Consider the following 19851-nt stretch of genomic DNA (forward strand, 5'->3'; position numbering starts at 1 on the left):
GTAGTATCTATCAAATTACCTGCACCAATCCCACAACGCTAGTAGTAACATCCCCTAGATTACCTAATGAAACCCACTAGCAGCAATATTACCCAATACTTGAATATTTATATAAGCCCATGAAGCACTGCCCCGCATCGAAGCCACGGCCCCACTTGTAAGAACAGCGCCAAGGAATGAATCATAATGGCTCAACCACTCAAAACGCTTCCCGGTCCCACTGGCGTCCTGCACGTCACCCGTTCTAGGAATAGCTCACGATGATTCATACTCGCTCATCGTCAGCCTGCCCCACCCCATGAAAGCGATTCCAGGGTCTTGGTCGCGGAGCACTTTCGCATAGTAAGCTACCTACTGTTGATAGCATGCAGGTAATACTATGCACAGTAGGTAGTATGGTAATGTGCAGGTTCTGTAGTTACTATGTTTCGGCTTGTAGGTAACATGTTTCCAAGTCTTGCGAAGCAATCTATGTATCCGGCTACCGCGGAGTGCAGGGTGCGCCAGCAGGAGAGACTCTGTATGCTGATATGATCATGCTTGATCTGACAGGAAATCGACAGTACTGTTCAGATAGAATGAAATGAAATCATACGTAGTCAGTCGCGATGTGAAATGAGCCATAATGATGATAATGAGAGAACTTCATGGTTGAGCTTTCAGTATATAATGCGACTCAACAATAGTGCAAGTAGTGATACCCTCATGTAGTAGGATGAAAAGCAAGATCGTGGTGTGCCATGGTTTCATGGAGGCAAGGATATCAAGATGTGCAGTAAGTGTTCCCAAATTAATATCTCGACTTCGAGGCCTATGGTACGGGCACACACAATATGATGACAAGTCGTTCCCTATACCGATGTGGAAAAGAATATCATTATCACGAATGAGAACACACAGCGAGCCGACATCGTCTGAAAGCAAAGACATATTTTCAATTTCAAGGCTACCCCGCAAACTCCTGAAAGACAAAGGCCGACTGGCTAACTATTTATCCCGAGACTCTCCAGATTTCATCTGCAACATGGACCTTAGAGCGGCTGCTTCGGCCTCCTGACGCGCAAGGCGAAGCTTCAGGTCATCCCGTTCCTGTTTCACCTCATCAAGCTCAGCTTCCAGTTCGTTGATGCGGTCGATCCGCTTCTGCCGATATTTGCGAGCGGCAACGTTGTTTCTTTGACGCTTGAGTGCAACAACGTGGTCGACTGGAGGAGAGCGTCGTTTCCCTGACGTGGGTTGCAGAGCTTGATCATAGTTGGGTGTTGGAGGTGACATGGAATAGTGATCGGGTTGAGTGGTGGGTATTGCTGTTGCTGATGGCATGTTTGTGATAGGTAAAGGGGGGAAGAGAAGAGCTGAGTCGCCAGAAGGCAGAATGTCTATGAGGGGAGTTGGTGTTAGTTAAATTGTGGACCAAAGCACAGGTAGGTAACAGGTAACAGGCAGCGAGAAGCAAGTCATCCATGTTCAAAGATGGATGGGTGGGATCGATGACTCACCGTCTAGGCTTGCGGGTGACAACTCGCTTCCAAGTATGGGCGTCGTCTCGTGTGACGAACCAAAATCGGTAAGCGACCAATCTATCGCCAAGTTGAGTCCTCCATCAAAAGTGCCGTCGCCCTCACCTCCGCTCGAGCTGCCGTCTCCGAGTCCGTATCCGTAGAGCCAATCATTAGTCAGGGGTGCAACGGACGTGCAATCGCCCCCAAAGGACTGGAAGAGGTCCGCGCTAGGCTCGAACGCGGAGCTCTGCCAGTCCGGATATTGATTAGGTTGGCTTGAAGAAGGCGAACTGACACGGTGGATAGAACGCGAAGATGGCCTGACAAGGCGTGAATGCGATGGTTGCGACTGCTGAATCCATGATGATATGGTAGGGTGGCCTCCGTCTGAGGCCTGTGGAAAACTATCGGAACAAGTTGGGGGGATTGTTCACTGGCGCCGTTCTTCTCTCGAACGGCGGAGAATTGAGGATTGAATGGGGATGAGTCCCGAAAGGTGGTTGAGGAAGAAGGGGAGAATCAGAGGAGGAGGGGAGGGCGGATGAGCGCCGTTTTGTGCTTGTTCTTCCACAGGCAAGACGCCGCCCCGGTCGCTGTTTCCCGGCACGTATTCGATAAGGCGAATACCGGCTACTGCGATATTATTTCGCAGATCAGATCGCAAGTCGGGTGTGCCCACTCTCGGCATCTCCTTGTGGCTGTGGGTCCATGTACATACTTAGTAGAGGTACTGGGCAAATGAAGAAAAGCTGCAGGCACAGCCGCGACTGTACACCGTCTTTCAGGCTATTCAGGCCTTGGTGCGCCGCTATTCCGTCATCCTGCTAGAAGGCCTTCTACTAGGTACCGTGTAAGAGACTAAGAGTCAGATGGATGGTCCCCGCCGAAGTTTACTTACTTACCTTCAGTGGAGATAAGCCTCCAAGTACGGCCAGATATGGCCCTCTATCAACTAATTGCCCCACGATCAAGTCAGCATCTCACAATCGGTTCTCCAGGTCTCATCTGTGGTAGCACTTTGCGACAGGCTATCCCACTCTAGCGAACTCTTGTCCGACTAGCACCGCCGCCCATGCACGAGGCGAAGACATCACCGTCATGATCAACGCGGTCTTGGTCTTCAACGGCCAAGGTCAGCCTCGCCTGACGAAATTCTACACCCAGCTAGTACGTAACTTAGGTACTTGATATTTCCCCAAGTGGACATAGCCAAGCGCATAATCCATTGCGTACCTGATGGGGCTGCCGACTCTGACATGGCACAAAACTGCTTAGGAAACGAGTATCCAGCAGCGTCTTCTCTCCGAGATCTTCGCCCTCGTCTCGAATAGACCAAGCGGCGCATGCAACTTCCTCCCGCTGCCCCCTCTCCTCGCGGCCTCGGGCACGTCGCAATCGTCCTCCGAGCAGCACAATGACGTTCCCTCCCTCGTAACGTACCGCAACTACGCGACTCTTTATTTCATCGTCATCTCAACGTCGACCGAGTCGCCCCTGGCACTACTAGATCTCATTCAGGTGTACGTCGAGGCTCTGGATAAACTATTCGAGAACGTATGCGAACTAGACCTCATCTTCAACTTCGAGACACTTCATGCTGCCCTTAGTGAGATGATTGTCGGTGGAGTTGTCATCGAGACCAACCTCGATCGCATAGTCGCAGGTGTCAAGGCCCAGGGCACTGTTGCTAAGCGGCCCGTCAACGAGTCGAGGAGTGCAGGGCTAGGAGCCGGTTTGAGCATGGGCGGTAATTTCGTCTGGCCTGGCAGATAGCTTGCACGCATTATAGGTACGGATCATGCATTTCATGGAGTTAGGCGGCGTTTCTTGCGAACTCTCTGGCATGAAAAGGCGGGATAGCCGCCTTCTAGACAGGGCGAGCTTCGGCTTTAGAATATATATTCATATACACTCTATGACATGGAAAACGTGGTATCTCAACAAATCCATAACTCCGCCCAATGCGCTTTGATATGTGAGAGGTCTGTAATGTACAAAATGTCTATGACTTCTGGTTTGCCGTTGCAGGAAGATCGGAAGTTTCTCCCACGTGGCGCTTCTCTGAAGAGAGTGCACCTATGGCATTCCAAAATGTGTTTCGAACCTACTTTACCGTTAGCTTCTCCGATTATAATGCACTCTCGAAGATGTGAGGTACATACGCCCTGAAAAGGCTGTGTTTCAGAATTCCACTCCATAAATAGGATCGAGTACACAACAACAACTAAAAGTATCCAGCAAAGTCAGCATGCATATCTATCTATCTTCTACCATCATCTGGCACGAGTTTGATTTCTCTAACTCACATGTCACGGTCCCTAGCTGTGCCAGCTGGACAAGTTTATTCCAGCGCGGCCGCGCCGTCGCTAGCCTTATGCGCCGTTTATAACGCTTCTCGAATCTGAACTGTTCCTTCTTGGAGAGCTTCGAGAAATCTGGCGGCCACACCTTTTTCGGCTTGTACTCAGAGAACCGCGCGTTCACGATATTGCCGAGCTTTGGCGCCGAGGGCGGGCTCGTCGCTAATCGTCTTACAAGTGTGGGAAACATTGCTCTTGCCAATTGATATGCATCAATCTGCTGCAGATTCACGATGATGATGGCGCTTCGCAAGGGACTAAGAATGCTGTGGCTTGAGACTCCGTGCGGCTGGTGTAGCTTGGCGCACTGGCTGGCTTGACTTCGAGCTGTCGCTTGTCGCATAATCCCCATAAATGCATACTAGCTTGGTGCCCGTGTAGGTAGGTCGTCAACGGTACCTGGAAAAGAAAACAAGCTGTGAGTCTTGGAAAGACCGACTGCATTGTCGAAAGCATGTCTTCCCCCAGTACCGGGATTGTGCTAGGTGCGTCATGTGAGATGAGACACGGCATGTCACACGGAGGCGACGTTGTGAACGATATGGCATTTCAAGCTGTCTGCGAATTAACAGTGGATAGGCTTTTGCTTCTATTTTTATAAGCTACATCATCATCATACGAGCCGTTTATACGTAGACTTGCGTGATCCCAGTTTATCTCCCTCATTATCTATTAAGGCGTTTTAATGTGCTTTCAACTGTCTTCAATCTCATTCAGATGATGGTTAAAGCTGCAATGGTTACCCACGCGTGTTGTAAGTAGTCCACCAGATGCCCACGTTCGCGGCGACTGCGAGATCAAGCATCTTCAAGCCCTCATCATATATGATTAACTTGCCCATCTTGGCTCGCTTACCCCTGTTTCCTCCACCCGCCTTTTCCCGGCCGAGGCTCATGTCGAAGTGGAAGTCTCCGTCGTCACTATCGTCGAGGCCTTGCGCCTTTGCCACCATTCTGTTGAATTGGCTCTGTAAATGATCCCGTGTTCTCATGCCGCCCTCCGTAGACTTTTTATCTCCTAAAACTTCGTTACTGGGAAGATTAAAGCGCAACTCGCTGACGGGTCGGGCGCTATCTAGCTTCTCATCCCCATGCTCAGGATCAGACCCGTCGACTAGTGGGTTGTACACTCCGCCGCCGTAGGAGGGAAGTACATGTCTGCATTTAAGAGTGCGTCCACCTTTTCCGGTAACAAACTCACAGCGCCCATCCCAGGGGCTGTAAAAGACGTAGCCTCTCGGCTTCAGGCCAGGTGCAGGCTGTGTGATTACGGGGGCGTCACTTCCATCAAAATCTCCCCCAAACGACCCCATAGATGTTTGGCTTTCACCTCGGTTGTGGCCGAGACGATGAGGAGGAGGGCTGAATCGACTCTCGTCTGCCGAACTGTGGCTTCGAAAACGCTGTCGAAGAGTAGCTGTGAACGAAGGGGAGTAGGTCATCAAGACTTGGCGCTCGAATGCGCCAGAGGCAGGCATTCCTGTCGGAATGTTACGGAGTTGGCTTGTCGGCGAAGCGGCGCTTCCAGGTCGTATGTCGAGGCTATCTCGCAGACTAGCCTCCCCTCCAGCAGGCATACCGCGAAACTTGGCATATCCAGATGTCTCTAGGTGAATCTGAACAGAGGGATATGCAGGCGGACGCTTTTCGTCGTCGATGAGATCGGGATTTTCAAGCTGAAACGAGGCGAGCTTCCCCACATTCCATTGCTGCCCTGAGCTCGGGTCTCTTCGGATTAGCGTTAAAGAAAAGGGAGCAAATGGTCGGCGCGACGAAGCCTCAGCAAGACCATGGTCTTGATGAAGGGTATCGAACACATCGGAAGGAGAATGTCTATTCCCTGGACGAGGAGGAAATGATTGGGGGTGGTCCTCAACATTGTATGAATTTAGTGGACGAGGTTTACTAGGTAATGGTGGGGGATTGTGCCTGGCTGCGTCAAGGGGAGATGGTCGAGAATCGAGAGACACGCCATGGCCGGCTGGTGTCACTGTAGGATTGAGTGTGTGGTGTTCAGACTGTCCATCTAAGACTGTCTGCAACACAGGTTTCCGCGCAGGGTATTCATAACCCCGGTTTTCCTTCCCCGAAGGAGCTGCCGGCGCAAGCGGCGCGATTCCTGGTGCAGGCTGGCCCGGCGTATTCGGCAAGGGCTTTCGGCGAATTTGAGGCCTCGGGCTTTCTTCCCTGGATCCAGGGGAAGAGGAATGCCCAGGGACATTCAGACGTGTCAAGAGTTCGTTCTCAGACTGAAAATGTACGTAGTATAGTGAACTAGCAACATCCCCAACAGTGACGTTCTTGACTTGTGGTTTCAAAGTCGATAAGATTATGTCTACAAAAATTAGCCATGTTTGAATAATAGTGAAGCTGTAGTTTTGTGGACATGCCTTGCGTTCCAGGCACTCTAGAGATGTAGAGTGTGAGCGGATCTTGTCTTACTTCATTCGGTTTCGTCGGGTATTGAGGAGGATTGGCGGCGAGCTGATTCAAAGCGGCCAGAGACCGAGCTTCAACATGCTCGCTCATAGCCAGGAGCAAGTACGCGTGAACCGATGTGATGGCCGCGCCCTCACGATGGCGGCTTTCTGTTTATCAGCTGCGACAACAAAATGACAAAGAGAAGCGCAGTAGCGATCTGCAGGTGCCTTTCTTCTGGTTTATGAATAGATCAATTCAATTGTATGAGCCTCAGATGAAGCCACGTCAAATGCAACGTCAGGCTTCAATAAGATGGATGTACTTGTATTACATATAGTGCTCGCGGGCTGTAAAGAGGTTACCCGCCAAGACGCCGGGGTAGGCTACAAAATAATGGATAGCTAAATTCATAGGGCGAAGCCACGCAAATAACAAATTACCTATCTGGCTAACTAAACAGCTTAGAGGTCTAGACAGCTTCAGTGGGGATGGTGCTGTCTGCTCAGCTTTCACCGTGATACGTCAGCCCTGTGGCTGAGCTGGGTCTTGCGGGGGTCGGTTTGCAATAAATAACAACTTGCCTTTGACTGTTGATACTTCATTATAATCAAGGATGCCTGCTATGTTTACTCAGTCATATGGACAGAAAACGGGTTACATACCTAGGCAGTATGTATCTAGGTACTGCACGTTACTGGCGCATTGGAGTTAGGCACCTGTCAAATTCGCATTGGCGGATGGGAGAGAAGTACTATAAATTACGCTTTCCCGATCCCATCCACACCATCGAATAGGACCTCTCCAAACGCAAGAAATATCATCAGAGAATCGAGGCACGAAGATGCCAAGAGAAGTCCTCTTCCATTCTGCACGTTAATTGAGGCTCCACAATGCCTTGGCCAAACCTTACTTGATGGTTAGGTTAGCCAGCGGATACAGCCGGCATGATGCACGTAGATATCTACCTAGGTAGGTTGTCAACCGTGGTGGTAATCCAGTATGTGTGATGATGTAACGAATGTTGCCAATACAACGAGGGATCGTTGTGGTGCAAGACATTCTACTCAAATGAGCAATTTTTCTTTCAATGATTCCCAAAGAATCGTCACCTTCCGCAGTAGACAGGGCGAGTGGCGTTTCAGGAGTATCCACGTTTATTTCTGATATTGTAGGACGAGCAATAATTCATCGCGCGTAAAGATCAAGTTTGTCAGTACAATGACTTGACAATCAGTGATGAGTGCGTAGGTATAGGCATTTCGCCCCGTTGCTCCCTAGCCCCCGGCCACCTTAAATATTTTTCACAATATAGCTTATATATATCATCTAGTGTATCAATAGCAGCAGCGCTACACACAAAACAACCCAAGCAAGTAGCCAGAGCGCAAGAAGTCATCACTCATTACCCTGAACACGGCGACCCCAATCATCGCCTACTCTCAGGCTGTCCACTACCACCACCCCTCGGCCTCGCCCGACTCTTTCTTCCTTCTGCCACCATACCTCTTTCTTCTCGGGCTGTTCCGCTTCAGACTCGCTATCAGCGAGCCCGCCGTGGCCACCGTCAGCACCGACGACAAGGATGATATCATGCCGGAGCCATGACTGAAGCTGTGTGACTAGAGCCCCGTTTTCTCCAGCGAGTGATCCTTGGAGGTATATTACTTCAGGCTCAAGGTGTCGCAACATGTGTACGTAGCCGCCTGAAGTCGTAAATGGCATGATCATCGATTCTTTCTCGACAAGAGCCAGAGCTTGGGAGTACGCAGCGTTGAAAGCTGAATTGGCTGAGTTCGCCGCTAGCCTAATTCATAGGTGGTTAGCAGAGTAGAGCAGCCATAAAGCGCTCGTAACTATAAGTACTTACAGAGGACTCTTGGTCTCTTCGCCCGGTATTTGAGCCTGATTATGACTTATGTTTGAGAATGATGAACTCAAAGAAGCCGGAGGTAGGTTACTTGCTGGTGCCTCAATACCGGTCTCCTTAATACCCGGTGCGTAGATCAACACAAATAGTTTGATCTTGGAGAAGTCAACACTCTTGGGAATGTGCGACAAAATAGACTAGCATGAGCAGTCAGCAAACAGTCCTATGGATTGTGATTACGAAGAGTTATATTCCACATACCGCATGTTCGTGAATTCCGGACTCGTCGAAATCGTCTACATTCGTATCTGCTGACACGATGATGACGACTGTTTTGCGACGTTGGGCGGGCTCTTGGGGTTGTGGGGATGATTTGGACGAGGGCTTCTCCCTACGCGCCTCAGCCTCCTCGGACCAGGTCTCGTGGTCGGCATATGCGTTCTTATCCTCCTCTCGAATAGCAGCTAGAGCGCTGCCAACAGCGGCACCAACCCCAGCTACTCCCGCCGCAACGGTTTTGCCAGCATTGGAAAGGAATTGCTGCGGACTCGGAGTCCGTCGCAATGCGCCAGACATCTGCGCGCCCCAACCGGCGGCAGCGCCGCTCGCCTCCGGATGTACATCTCCGACACCATAGCTCACGTCATCGGCCGTTACGGTTGCCTTTGTCGTAGGCTGTCGCGCACTTCGACTGTTTGCGCCGTATGGAGGGTTCTCGCCGTAGTCTGCATGTTCATAGTCGAGGTCTGCAGGCGCAGCATCGCTCTCCTCCTCTTCGTTGTTGCGCTGACTCCAGGCCCAGGCGGCGACTCCAACAGTGGCAATCGTGACAGTAACAGCAAGGGGAACCCAGTGGCTCCAGACCCTGCGACGGGATCTCGAGGATTCGTACGACGACATTTATTCTAGTGGGATCATGGCAATGCGCGCCCGAAAAGGCCACCGCTTTTTCATATAGTATTATGGGTTCGTCTTGATGCGGCACCTATAACGCAAAGTTGAAGATAGTCTGGACTGGTCAAGCTGAACATCAGGCGTGGTTGGGGGTGGCTGGCTCGCGTTGTTGATCTAACTAGTTTATTCGGAACCCCTGCCGGCCGAGGCTCTGTCTCCTTCTCGTTGACCCAGCACTGACCCAGGTACCTATATCATGTACCTACCTTCACAGACCAGCCACGCTTGGAAACCTCCAGGGCTCTGCTCCAGCCACTTCAAGCCAAGATTAGCCACACAAACATCCCACCATCCATCTAGCCATTATCGATAAGCCTTCTTGGCTGGTTAATGCGAGGTCGCTTTCCACGATCGTGTGCTTGATGTGAGGTAGGAATGACTGGGTGGCCCATATCTCTCTTTCGCGAGGACTGATTGTATTCTCATAGAATTAAAGGGATCTGTACGTGGGTTGTTGATTCTCTCATCCTATCTCTCGTCCTCTTGTCGTGATGTATCGTCATCGTACTTACAATAAGTGAGTCAGACTTGAGCCCCGCCTACGGTGAAGCAGCATTCAACAAGGAACTAGCTCCAACGACCACAACATCAAGGCTACTTCAGTCTACTCCTAAAAGCAACAGGGAGTAGACAATCTCCCAGAAGATGCCTCATGCCATTTCGATGCCCGCAACGGGCCTCCAGGCTCTTATTCTCTGCGGCCCTGGATCTTCTTTTCCAACCTTCACAGCCAACCCAGATGAAAATCCAAAGGCTCTCCTGCCCATTGCTAACCGGCCGATGGTTTGGTACCCTATCGATTTCTGTTATAGGACTGGAATCACGAGTAAGCCTCCTTTCTTTAGGCAAAGTAATTGATCTTAGTCATGATGAGTGTATTTTTGCAGATGGCACTCTTTTGTCTTCTTCCAGACATCTTTCTTCACATAACTCTTATCTTTGATTCGAGTTTATCCTCATTTCCTAGCTCTTCTCGATTCGTCCTCGGGAGGTCTAAAAGGCCTCAATTGGGTAGTCCTTTATGCTAATCAGAAACCCAGATATAAAGTTGATTTGTCCACCGTCAGCGGCAGAGGCCATGACCACAGCCCTGAATACTAATCCCTTCTTAACCAGCCTTCCTTATCCTCGTCCGGACCTAGTATCACCGAAAGACCTGGACTACAATACAGGTACTGCGGAGATTCTCCGGCTTCCCGAGATTCGGGATATTGTCAAGTGTAACCTAATAGTCCTGCCATGTGATCTTGTCTGTGAAATAGGGGGAGACAAATTGCTACAAACTTGGATGGTCAAGGCTGCTAGTCTCCCAGATATTCTCGGAGGTGGAGCAGCTCCTTATTGCAGCGGTGGTTTAGGGGTTTGGTACGAGACGAAGACAGCCAACCCTATTAAGGGTGAGGAAACTGATTTTCTTGCTACTACTCCCATGCCGAGGGACCCTACTTCACCAAAGAATCATATATCACAGCATCTATCGTATTTGGCAATGTCTATGCCAACGGATTCGCTCAACGATCTTGTCGAAGCCAAGGACGCGTTCCCACTTCGACATGGTTTACTTCGCAACCATCCTAAGCTAAGGATGTTAACAACACATCGAGACGCACATATCTACTTCTTACCGAAGTGGGTGATGGAATTCGTGAAAGAAAATGAGAAACTCGAAACTATCGGGGAAGATGTTGTTGGATGGTGGGCAAAGGCTACGTGGCAGACAGGACTGTCAGAAAAACTTGGTTTGATGAACGTGCTACAGGGTCGCATCAAGGGCACAGAATCAGCCGATCTTGCCCGTGACGATAGTCCCCCACCACGTGGTGAGGTGTTAGACTCTCAAGGAAGTGGCAGTTCGCCTTCTGCAGAACCCGAAGATGCTCACAACTCGATTTTAAGTAAACCTTCTCAAGCCTCAGTACCACCAGTCCTGGCATATATCCACCCATCTCAGCCAGATGCCCCCCTTCTACGTCGCGTTGATACAGCCCAGCTCCTCTTGGCTGTATCGTTACGGCTAGCTAAGCTACCTTCTATTGAGGAGACAGGCCCAGACGCCGCGTCGCCATTTGCGCATCCTAAAAAGATCGCTTATCCCGACGGCGTCAAACCTCGGACCACTATTACCAGACAAGATTGCTTAATCGCCGATAATGTTATGGTGGACGAGAAAACATCTATCAAAGAGTGCGTTGTGGGCGCTAACTGTCAAATTAAAGAAGGTGCTAAACTTTTCCAATGTTTACTTATGGATGGTGTGGTTGTCGGAAAAGGCTGCAAGTTGACGCGCTGTATACTTGGTAAAAGAAGCGACATTGGCGAGGGTTCAATATTAACGGACTGTGAAGTGCAGGAGAATCTGCTGGTTGAACCAAAAAGTAAGTCCCCATATCTTAAATGATACCTATGGTACCACTAACACTTGAATAGCCGATGATAAGGACAATAAATTGATGAGCTCCTCCGGCCTGGAGGCCAGTGAAGAAGATATGCAGGACGTCTTACAAGAATTCGACGACGAGCAAGCCGCTACGACCTCATTCGAATAATCACTCAAACGTATCTATACTACCTGTTCTCTCGAACTTGGATTGCTAGCTCCTAGTCGATTGTTGATTCTATATCTCATAGAATTTCGATATCGGCCTAGGCTTTGAGAAGCGGGCTTCTTGGATGTCAGCAAATCGTACAAGCAAGAGCCTTTGCTACTCTCTGGGTTTCACCACCGCGACTAGCAGCGAGAATGGGAAGAAGACAGATCATATTTTAGAGAGCGGGAAGGTGTGGTGATCTCAGTTGCGTAGAAGCCGGGCCACCAATCAATGTCTAAAGATCTATATTGATTGTCTAGATTCCATGCGCTGAGTCTATGGCGCTCTGCAAGTTAAGGCATTATATGTTCCATGCAGAGATAATCACCGCCACTGCCAGTTGAGGTATTCCTACGGATTATCATTTGAGAAGCAATCATCATACCACCTCCCAAACAACTTTCAGACTAGGTCAATTGTCATAGAACAGAAAGTACAGAAAAGAATATTCACGACACCATCAGAAAGTAGAACCTTATCAGGTCGAAAATCTCACCGCCTATACTCGCTATATGGTACTGTGACACCACTAATACCTCTCTCAATGTGCTATGTTTTCACCATTTCCGAACCTGGACCAGTCGGTTATGAGTCTACATGTGGCCCACCTTTCTGTAGTGATGGGATACCCATGCCACGGGAGCACGCGACACGGCATGGAAGTTCTTGGGAAGGGAAGACGTTGGATTCCCTTTCGCGATGTGAAGATACCTAGCCCATATCTAAACCCCGCACATATGATCGCAGTCGGAAGATAGCCGGAAAGAATGCCGGAATAACAAGCGTGAACGATCGCGATCTCCGAGTCTCGCGTAAGACGACCAGTAGATGCTGCCAGTAGCAGTGACAACACATCGGATGTCTGCTGGGCCGCCGCTCTATTGACAAGGGGCTCACTCCAATGACTCTACTTTGAGCAAATATGCCAAGCCCACCAACCACGCGAGCAGGAAGTGGAGTGAGAATATGTACGTGCATCAGTACCGTGGTACTAGATGCATAGGTATGCACGGCAGGCGCCTGATCCTCGCAAGGATGACTAGCGCGTGGCATCTGCCATTGACCCATATGCACGTCACTCAGAAAACCAGTGACGAGTCACAGTAGAGACTCTCTGTTGTGAACATTGTAGGTACTTGAGAAGCCGATCAGAAACCAATGGGGAGATCCTTCCTTGGTCATCGTCCGCCTAGACATTCGTTTCTTACACTTCCCATTTGATACGATCACAAGTACAGTTATGGACACTATTTTGTCAAGGCATGTATAGCACGGTTCGTAGGACAGTATTAGTGGCTGGAATTGTGTAGCCCGTTTACAAGGCTGAACTAAATAGGTTCTTACGGGAAGAACATGCCGCAGCAATCTCTACTTGCTACCTCTGGCGTTTACGAAACCCCTGTAGAGTACACCTTACGCAGGCCCTCATTGGCTCATGGATGCTGCTTTGATGCCCAAGGCAGATGAGCAAACAGTCGAAGGGACTTGGCCGATGATTGGCTCTCGTGCAGGCTGGCCTAACGCCACACAGAAGTCGAAGTTGTATGATGCGGAGTGCTGACTATACATTGCGTGCATACTGGGGGCTTTTTTGACACTCGGCTGAGAATTGTGTGTAACCACCACCTCCACGAAATATGCCTGCAAGGTAGGCTAGGTATATGGGGAACTCTTTGAAAAGTTTTTGGAATTAAAGGCCTGGCGATCTCTGATGGGCTGACTCGGACATACTCAGTATGTCTATCACGGCGGGGTTGACAGAAAAGTGAGGCTGCTAGGGTAAGGTAACTGAGACAACAAGGATCACAGTATAACCAATAACAATACGTAACGATGGGTGTCGTTGAGAATCTCTATGCTTGCGTGAGTCCATCCACCCACAGCCAATAGGCACCGCCTAATACAGTACGCTTGCTAGCCACTATTATGACGTTCCGTGATAATAATATCCACAACGGTATTGTCTTGACTACTGAAGAACCTAATCTCTTGGAGGCTTTGGATGACATATGTTGTGTACCGTATCTCGAACTGCGTAGTAGCTCCTATCAAGTAAATGAAAGATAGATTATTAAGATGTAACGTTGAACATCGGTACTGCATGCTTACATGTTCAGCTCAGTTACCCAGTGGATCCCATTCGCCATGCCTTGAACATCGCCTCCAGATGCCATCATTGATTCTGCAATATGTTTGGAGAGTATGTCGTAAAGCTCATGTCCGCTTGGTGTGCGCGTTGGGTTGAAGGGCTTTTCGTAGGATCCTAGATACTTGCTGGATCTTAATACAGGTTTTATAGTTCTTGTCTCACAATCCGCAACTTGATTGGCGTGAAATGTTGAAGCCGAGAGCGGAGTCACTCTTCTGCGCTTGCTTCGTTGCTTTGGACAAGTCCATACTCGTTAGCTGAAGTCATCCTGCAACGATCCTCTCCGTCTACTAATGTCTCAGATGATTGTGCAGCCATATGCGAGTCTGCCTGGAGATGTCCTTCGAACCTTGTCGGCCGAGTCTACAACTGGCCTAGAGCAAGCAGTAGATGCCCAATGATCGCCGACCTGTCAAAGCTAGGTGCATCGCCCTCACCGTCGGTCTATGCATTCACCGGTTTGCCATTACTTCTATACCTCGGGATTTGAATGTCCTTAGACAATGAGGCAACATCCTGGTCTGTTTCACTTCTCAATCTACAAGCCAGCAAGTAGTAAGAAACAACCGATGCCAGCGCATCAGAAATAAGTGCACTTTTCTCTCGCGTACGTAACTTGAAGACGATGAGTCACAACATAACATGATGTTCTGGCGTGAGGAGACCAATGTTATTCTGCTTTTCTCAGGGAACAGGCTAAGTATCTAGATAACAACTTCGCTAACTGTTGCCCAATTCTGCGTTGACTACTAGTCCAACAATCCACTGAAGCTTGATAGCATGGCCAGATAACTCCAGAAATTTGCTCACATCACTGTAAATCTCTCTTAGAATGGGCGTCTTCCAAATAATAGCCCATGGGGTGTCAGGATAGAGAGATAGAGGGGGTTTCTCTCACCAAGTACCCAAAAAGACATCAAACTGGCATCAGCGACCTCGCTCCTTATGGCCTTTGTCACAGAGGCCAGTGGCAAAATTTTCCACTCGTATGTAGGTTTGTGGTGTATTGTGCCCACAGTCCTCATTGTTTCTGCTCAGCAGACATGAGACAACGCGTGTGGACTCAACACACTTCTCTGGACCCGGGCAGTTGCAGTTGTAGTAGAGCACCTCGAGACTGCACATTGCTATGGTTTGCTTGAGAATGAGACAATGGCTTCTGTGAGGGTTAAAATTAATATATCTTCAAGTTGCTGTAAGAGAAAACAAACCAAAGCATCCTGATTGCCCCCCCTGGTCGCCCGTCTGAATTTATAGTCTTTTGAGATGATCAAACGGCCACTAGAATAAGTGGCTTGCCCGCTCTTTGGCAATTTTCAAACATGGTGCGGAAGAGGTATCCCGGCTTTGTGAGCTTGGGCAAACACATCTTCGTATCCATCCTCTCGCTTGATCTTGGAATAGTCCTGCGGGGTGAACATACCAGATCAGACACCTGCATAGGAAGCACCAGTCCAGCAAGATACACAAACGGTAATCCGAGACGTCCTCTGGCCGCACCTCGGCCCCGTGTGATCATGTGGGCTAGTTTGTTTATCTGCATGGAGGCAGGATTATGAAGCGGCGATTATAGACTCGCTGGTGTTTAAGAACCGCTACACACAGCCTATCCATAGGCATCCAGTACACTATAGCTGACCCCTGCCTTCTTGGGGGTGGCCATATAAGCAAGTGTAACAACAAGATGATGGCAGGTAGGTGTACAAAGACTAGACATTACGTATGCATCGTGATGCAGGGCGAGGTGTTAGCATCTACACTCCATGTATGTTTGCTTGAAAGCTACTTCGCTGACGAGGCTGTGGTGGAGCTGAGCTACACACCCGCTTGTGATAAAAATAAATAATGAGTAAAAAGAACTGAATCCGTGGTAGAGAGCGTTAGCATCTTGCTTCTTGAGAGTCGAGTGATGAGTGTCTATAGAGATAATAGTGAGGTCTGGAGATGAGTGTTACTGTAAATAGTATTGAGTGCTATGTTTGCTCCGTATCGCGCAAAATCCACGGCAATTTTTACATGGAATAACCTCGAGAAAAAACACAAGGATACTTAGATCGGTTTTGTATGGGGTAGGACAATCCGGAACAAGCATCTTCCATTGGCTCTGGATCGGCAGGGTAGGGACATTTGGCATCTATCAAAACCCTCCCCTGGTCGTCCTGGGTAGGGGTCAGGATGGAAAACATACCGTTAGGGAGAATAACACATTGTTCAATAACGGTGCAATATCATGAGTGATCTGCCAATCATGGTGACACAGTCAAAGTGGTACCCGCAAGACAAAAGGCGTATTGCTGGACTGTCTTGAACGGGATTTTTGTTGGCACAGGCTCCTATAGGCATACCAAATACAACGACACAAGACAAATACTTAGCCTGCTAAGAGAAGCAGAGGGTGAGTGAACACTATCTTCAGGGGTATGGAACTTGTGTTGAGACACTGTGAGATGCCACCATCGACTGTTGAAGTACCTACATGTAGTCGCACTCGACTACATTGGTACACGATAGATATAATGGGTGTGCTAGTAGGTGTACAACCTACCATATTCTAACTACGACAATCAGAATGGACTCGGAGCCTAGGTCAGGACTGGTAGAGTCTCTGAAAGACACGCACCGGGGTTGTGTACCGCAGCTGGTGGTCATGCGCATCAGAACCATGCGCTCTTGTCTACCATGTATTGAGAGGGGGACCAACAGAGTGTTAGATACATACAGCCAAGCCCTCAAGTACTGCCCAAGCCGACTTCACCCGGGTTGGGATAGCTCCAGGTGAAGACTGTTGTGTTACCGTCGATCAGTGGAGCTCCCTCTTGCCACCGTGGACTCTGCATTTAGCCTCACGTCTTTGGTCGAGGTCAAAGTCCCTCTTGTAGTCAACCAAACCATAGGAGGTACCCATGGATGTAGTTTATTCCAATTCCAAGGTCGGGTCTACGGGTGTAACACTGCTTGTTAAGCGATATACCCAAGTAAAAATAGCAGTGATTAACTATTGGGAAGAACGATGATATCGCTGTAGGCATATCCTTGATCAAGAATATTGATAATTAAGTCACTCTAGATGTAGCATAATATCGAGACATAGTAGGCCTACAGAGCACCTTTGCAAGCCACATAATCTCAAGCGAGAAACAAGCCTCCTGCAAGTCACCTTTCGAACCAGAACGCAATCCGCTTTGGCCAAGGAGGGGGCTCGCACCATAGTAAGGTATACCTTAGCCGGGATGTATGTGCCATGTCCTGACACACCTGGGTACTAGCGAATAGGGAACCGCAGAGCACGCTTAGGGCCAGCTCACGCGAGTGATGCTCCTTAGAGAGGTCGGTGTATGATTAGCCTGGTATGAATCCCACGTCCTTACCAGAGAACGCCAGTAGTATTATGAGCTGAAGATCGGGACCTTCAGCAAGAGAAATGACTTACTGGGGAATTAAATTTTGCTGCCTCTGCAGTCGAACTACTAGACCTCTTTAGGTATTGCTGGTTCTTTTTTTCTTCTACTACTGGGCACTTCCTTGGTGAGACGAGAGCAAACTAGGTACCAACAGGGGGGATACACTTTAACAGTGCTAGAGGTTTGTCTGGGATCTAATAGCTGTCCGTCAGATGGTAGCAGTATAGATGGATCGTGAGAATCGATACCAGTCTACCGGAAGAAGAGCTAACCAAGTTGTGACTAGGTAGCCTGCCGTACCATAAGTACTCAACCAGCGGGACGGTTGCTTCAATGTACGATGACGGTGGTCGCCTCTAGTAGCATCGCGCGGCCAAAAGAAAGGCAGCACTTGTTCTTTGCCCTCTGAGTCTGTCTTAGCGCTTGGTGTGAACTTAACGCGGGGCTATTTGCCAACTATAAAAATCCATTCCTAACTGTCCATTTTGCGGCGCGTTACCCCTGATGTGGCGGGCGACTGAGAGAGCGCCTGGCGGAGCGCTTGTCTCACGATCCGGGCCAACTACGCAGCGTACGCCGTACACACCGTGGAGGTCGACATGCGGGTGAAATGGGCTTCGTCTGCCAAGACCAGTTGAAGGTGCCTGGCCCATGAATGTTTGCTTTGCATCCCCGTTAGCGGCAGCCGGGATGGGATGCTGTGTACCGTCGTGTTATTTTCCAGATCTACTATTCTCCAGGACATACAGGGTACGCGGCCGACTCTGCGGCTTTTGGGGGGACGAGGGGGGTGGCCCCGATGTGCTGTTGGCTCAGGTGCATGGATGCTGTCCAGAGTACCGGTACCACTGTGCCCGGCGGAGTGGAGAGAGGAATCGGTCCAGCTGATCCAGCTCGAGACAACACTCTTGTACAATCGCATAGTCAACTGTCAATGGGACATCCTCGAAGTTGGGGGTGGGTGGCTTGTCGACAAGAGCCGCCGCCTAGCCTTGTTTTCCTACCCTTTCCCCAATCCGCCGTTTATTCTTAAAGGCGATCGCGCCCCCTTCACTCCACGGGTCTTGCACTGCATTCCTCAACCTGACTTAAATCCCTTCCGGGCCGAACAACTACTCTATTGTCAAGACAGTCTTTAGCTATTTCGCCTAGCGTCCTCCGAGAGGTCTTGAGCAATTCGATATCCATTCGATATCTGCTGCCCTCTACTATATCTATCCATTACCTCTCCCGTCATTCCAGGCTTCATACAACAACACCATCCAGCAACATCCATACCAATACTCTCATTCCTTCAACGACCCAAACATGAGCACGATAACCGACTTTACCCTCGGCAGGGAGGAATTCCCCTGTGACTCCTCTGCCAGGAGCTTCTCAGTGGCGTCAGCTCCCGGCGCCGTTCCCTCGCCGTATACTCCCACCTCCGGCCGGTCAACGCCGGTCCTACTACCGTTTGGCAATAACATCTTCCCGACGGGGTCAGAGCCCGTCAATTTTCTGGACATGGGCTATCCTTTCCAACAACAATTAGTGTCTCCACCGTTGGAGTACACTCAACCACATTGCTTGACAGAATCTTTCGGCTCATACACGGGTATGCCAACCTTGGCGTGGCAGACAGACGGACAGCCCTTGTATGGGGAGAGGTTCACCCCTGACGTAAACGCTGCCATGGGGGAAGCAATATATCCTCCCTCATACTTCTCTATCCAAGAGAGAAGTGCTGCTCTGCACCAAGTTCAAGGCCGCTGTCGTATCAACAAGCGGACAAAAGTTCCCATGGTGATGGTAGAGCGACGCAATGCGTCAAATCTAGAAAGCATACCAGCTATGGTATGCACATCAGGGGCACACAAGTGCCCACATCCAAACTGTCGGGACCGGAAGCCTTTCAAAAGACAAGAGCACTTGAAGCGTCATCAGACAACGTAAGCTCTTCCTGCTGCTTCCTTTTAGAGTCATCAAAAACTTTCGTGAAGCTAATTGTATCTAGGGTACATGGAGGCTTAGATTCAGTAAAGTGCCAATTTTGCTCAGGTCGTTTCAACCGCAACGACAATTACCGGACCCACCTCAAACTACACACTGAAACTGGAGGTCGAACTCCATATTTTGCGGAGGCCCAAGCTGTCTATGAAGAAGAGATGCGGAAAACGAAGCAGAGACGGCAGGGTAACAAAAGATCAGGTGCAAGGGCAGACAGACGACGAGTGCCAAGTTAGAGCAATAATACTTGGCGGGTTTGTCTTAGGTCAAAAAGTCACTCTGTTTTCACGGGGACGTGTTTTTTTGGATTGCGAGGCGTTCTTTTGGGTTTTCTAGGTTGACATCTTTGTGACGCTGTTCACTATATGTCAAGGCGTTTCTATTGTACACCTAGGAGGCATGGGCGTCATTGAATTACAGTCATGTATCATTGAGATTTACAATGGAGTACGGTTGAAACTCCGTAATCGAATCCAAACCCGATAGTGCTATATTCACATGGAAAGACCGATTTGACAGTAATTCGCCCCCACGCGGTGCCCACTGAGAGTATTCATACATTGTCCTAGCTCACCAAGTGTGGTGATACACCCCGCATAGTCTAGTTGCAATGGTGTGTCT

General features: G+C 49.5%; 7 protein-coding genes across 7 annotated transcripts; 3 read left to right on the forward strand and 4 right to left on the reverse strand.

The window, feature by feature from the left end:
* Positions 1-987: 987 nt before the first annotated feature.
* F5B22DRAFT_654958 (uncharacterized protein) lies at positions 988-2433 on the reverse strand (the record flags this gene model as incomplete). The annotated part of the gene is made up of 3 exons (XM_047979856.1): positions 1937-2433; positions 1500-1822; positions 988-1379 (listed from the first exon to the last, which is right to left on the reverse strand). Exons 1-3 carry the CDS (start codon positions 2188-2190, stop codon positions 988-990), a joined length of 969 nt encoding a protein of 322 aa, XP_047831408.1. The 5' UTR covers positions 2191-2433.
* On the forward strand, positions 2396-3357 carry F5B22DRAFT_116490 (AP complex, mu/sigma subunit). Its single transcript, XM_047968853.1, has 2 exons — positions 2396-2669; positions 2778-3357. The coding sequence occupies exons 1-2, from the start codon at positions 2601-2603 to the stop codon at positions 3273-3275; spliced, it is 567 nt and encodes a 188-aa protein (XP_047831409.1). The 5' UTR covers positions 2396-2600; the 3' UTR covers positions 3276-3357.
* A 38-nt stretch (positions 3358-3395) lies between these two features.
* On the reverse strand, positions 3396-4407 carry F5B22DRAFT_116472 (uncharacterized protein). The gene is made up of 3 exons (XM_047968852.1): positions 3809-4407; positions 3665-3726; positions 3396-3606 (listed from the first exon to the last, which is right to left on the reverse strand). The coding sequence occupies exons 1-3, from the start codon at positions 4212-4214 to the stop codon at positions 3505-3507; spliced, it is 570 nt and encodes a 189-aa protein (XP_047831410.1). The 5' UTR covers positions 4215-4407; the 3' UTR covers positions 3396-3504.
* Positions 4408-6614, reverse strand: F5B22DRAFT_116471 (uncharacterized protein). The gene is made up of 2 exons (XM_047968851.1): positions 6252-6614; positions 4408-6196 (listed from the first exon to the last, which is right to left on the reverse strand). The coding sequence occupies exons 1-2, from the start codon at positions 6388-6390 to the stop codon at positions 4602-4604; spliced, it is 1734 nt and encodes a 577-aa protein (XP_047831411.1). The 5' UTR covers positions 6391-6614; the 3' UTR covers positions 4408-4601.
* Positions 6615-7561: 947 nt separating this feature from the next.
* F5B22DRAFT_116411 (uncharacterized protein) lies at positions 7562-9415 on the reverse strand. The gene is made up of 3 exons (XM_047968850.1): positions 8411-9415; positions 8150-8346; positions 7562-8086 (listed from the first exon to the last, which is right to left on the reverse strand). The coding sequence occupies exons 1-3, from the start codon at positions 9047-9049 to the stop codon at positions 7678-7680; spliced, it is 1245 nt and encodes a 414-aa protein (XP_047831412.1). The 5' UTR covers positions 9050-9415; the 3' UTR covers positions 7562-7677.
* Positions 9416-9748: 333 nt separating this feature from the next.
* F5B22DRAFT_645941 (uncharacterized protein) lies at positions 9749-11649 on the forward strand (the record flags this gene model as incomplete). The annotated part of the gene is made up of 3 exons (XM_047978663.1): positions 9749-9929; positions 10144-11478; positions 11531-11649. The coding sequence occupies 3 exons, from the start codon at positions 9749-9751 to the stop codon at positions 11647-11649; spliced, it is 1635 nt and encodes a 544-aa protein (XP_047831413.1).
* Positions 11650-18465: 6816 nt separating this feature from the next.
* Positions 18466-19558, forward strand: F5B22DRAFT_117011 (uncharacterized protein). The gene is made up of 2 exons (XM_047968855.1): positions 18466-19172; positions 19238-19558. The coding sequence occupies exons 1-2, from the start codon at positions 18550-18552 to the stop codon at positions 19464-19466; spliced, it is 852 nt and encodes a 283-aa protein (XP_047831414.1). The 5' UTR covers positions 18466-18549; the 3' UTR covers positions 19467-19558.
* Positions 19559-19851: the final 293 nt, after the last annotated feature.

Source organism: Xylaria bambusicola (genome assembly GCF_022495145.1).
Source record: "Xylaria bambusicola strain CBS 139988 unplaced genomic scaffold F5B22scaffold_17, whole genome shotgun sequence".
Lineage (NCBI taxonomy): Eukaryota > Fungi > Ascomycota > Sordariomycetes > Xylariales > Xylariaceae > Xylaria > Xylaria bambusicola.

Bases quoted from the DNA above. Each gene is read 5' to 3' on its own strand.
- F5B22DRAFT_116490 (XM_047968853.1), top strand. From the start codon at position 2,601: ATGATCAACGCGGTCTTGGTCTTCAACGGCCAAGGTCAGCCTCGCCTG. The intron at 2,670-2,777 runs GTACGTAACTTA...AAAACTGCTTAG, and splicing joins CGAAATTCTACACCCAGCTA to GAAACGAGTATCCAGCAGCG.
- F5B22DRAFT_116472 (XM_047968852.1), bottom strand. From the start codon at position 4,214: ATGGGGATTATGCGACAAGCGACAGCTCGAAGTCAAGCCAGCCAGTGC. The intron at 3,727-3,808 runs GTGAGTTAGAGA...GGATACTTTTAG, and splicing joins ACAGCTAGGGACCGTGACAT to TTGTTGTTGTGTACTCGATC. The intron at 3,607-3,664 runs GTATGTACCTCA...ACGGTAAAGTAG, and splicing joins AAACACAGCCTTTTCAGGGC to GTTCGAAACACATTTTGGAA.
- F5B22DRAFT_116471 (XM_047968851.1), bottom strand. From the start codon at position 6,390: ATGAGCGAGCATGTTGAAGCTCGGTCTCTGGCCGCTTTGAATCAGCTC. The intron at 6,197-6,251 runs GCATGTCCACAA...TAATTTTTGTAG, and splicing joins TAGAGTGCCTGGAACGCAAG to ACATAATCTTATCGACTTTG.
- F5B22DRAFT_116411 (XM_047968850.1), bottom strand. From the start codon at position 9,049: ATGTCGTCGTACGAATCCTCGAGATCCCGTCGCAGGGTCTGGAGCCAC. The intron at 8,347-8,410 runs GTATGTGGAATA...TGCTCATGCTAG, and splicing joins CCGGAATTCACGAACATGCG to TCTATTTTGTCGCACATTCC. The intron at 8,087-8,149 runs GTAAGTACTTAT...CCTATGAATTAG, and splicing joins GAAGAGACCAAGAGTCCTCT to GCTAGCGGCGAACTCAGCCA.
- F5B22DRAFT_117011 (XM_047968855.1), top strand. From the start codon at position 18,550: ATGAGCACGATAACCGACTTTACCCTCGGCAGGGAGGAATTCCCCTGT. The intron at 19,173-19,237 runs GTAAGCTCTTCC...AATTGTATCTAG, and splicing joins TTGAAGCGTCATCAGACAAC to GGTACATGGAGGCTTAGATT.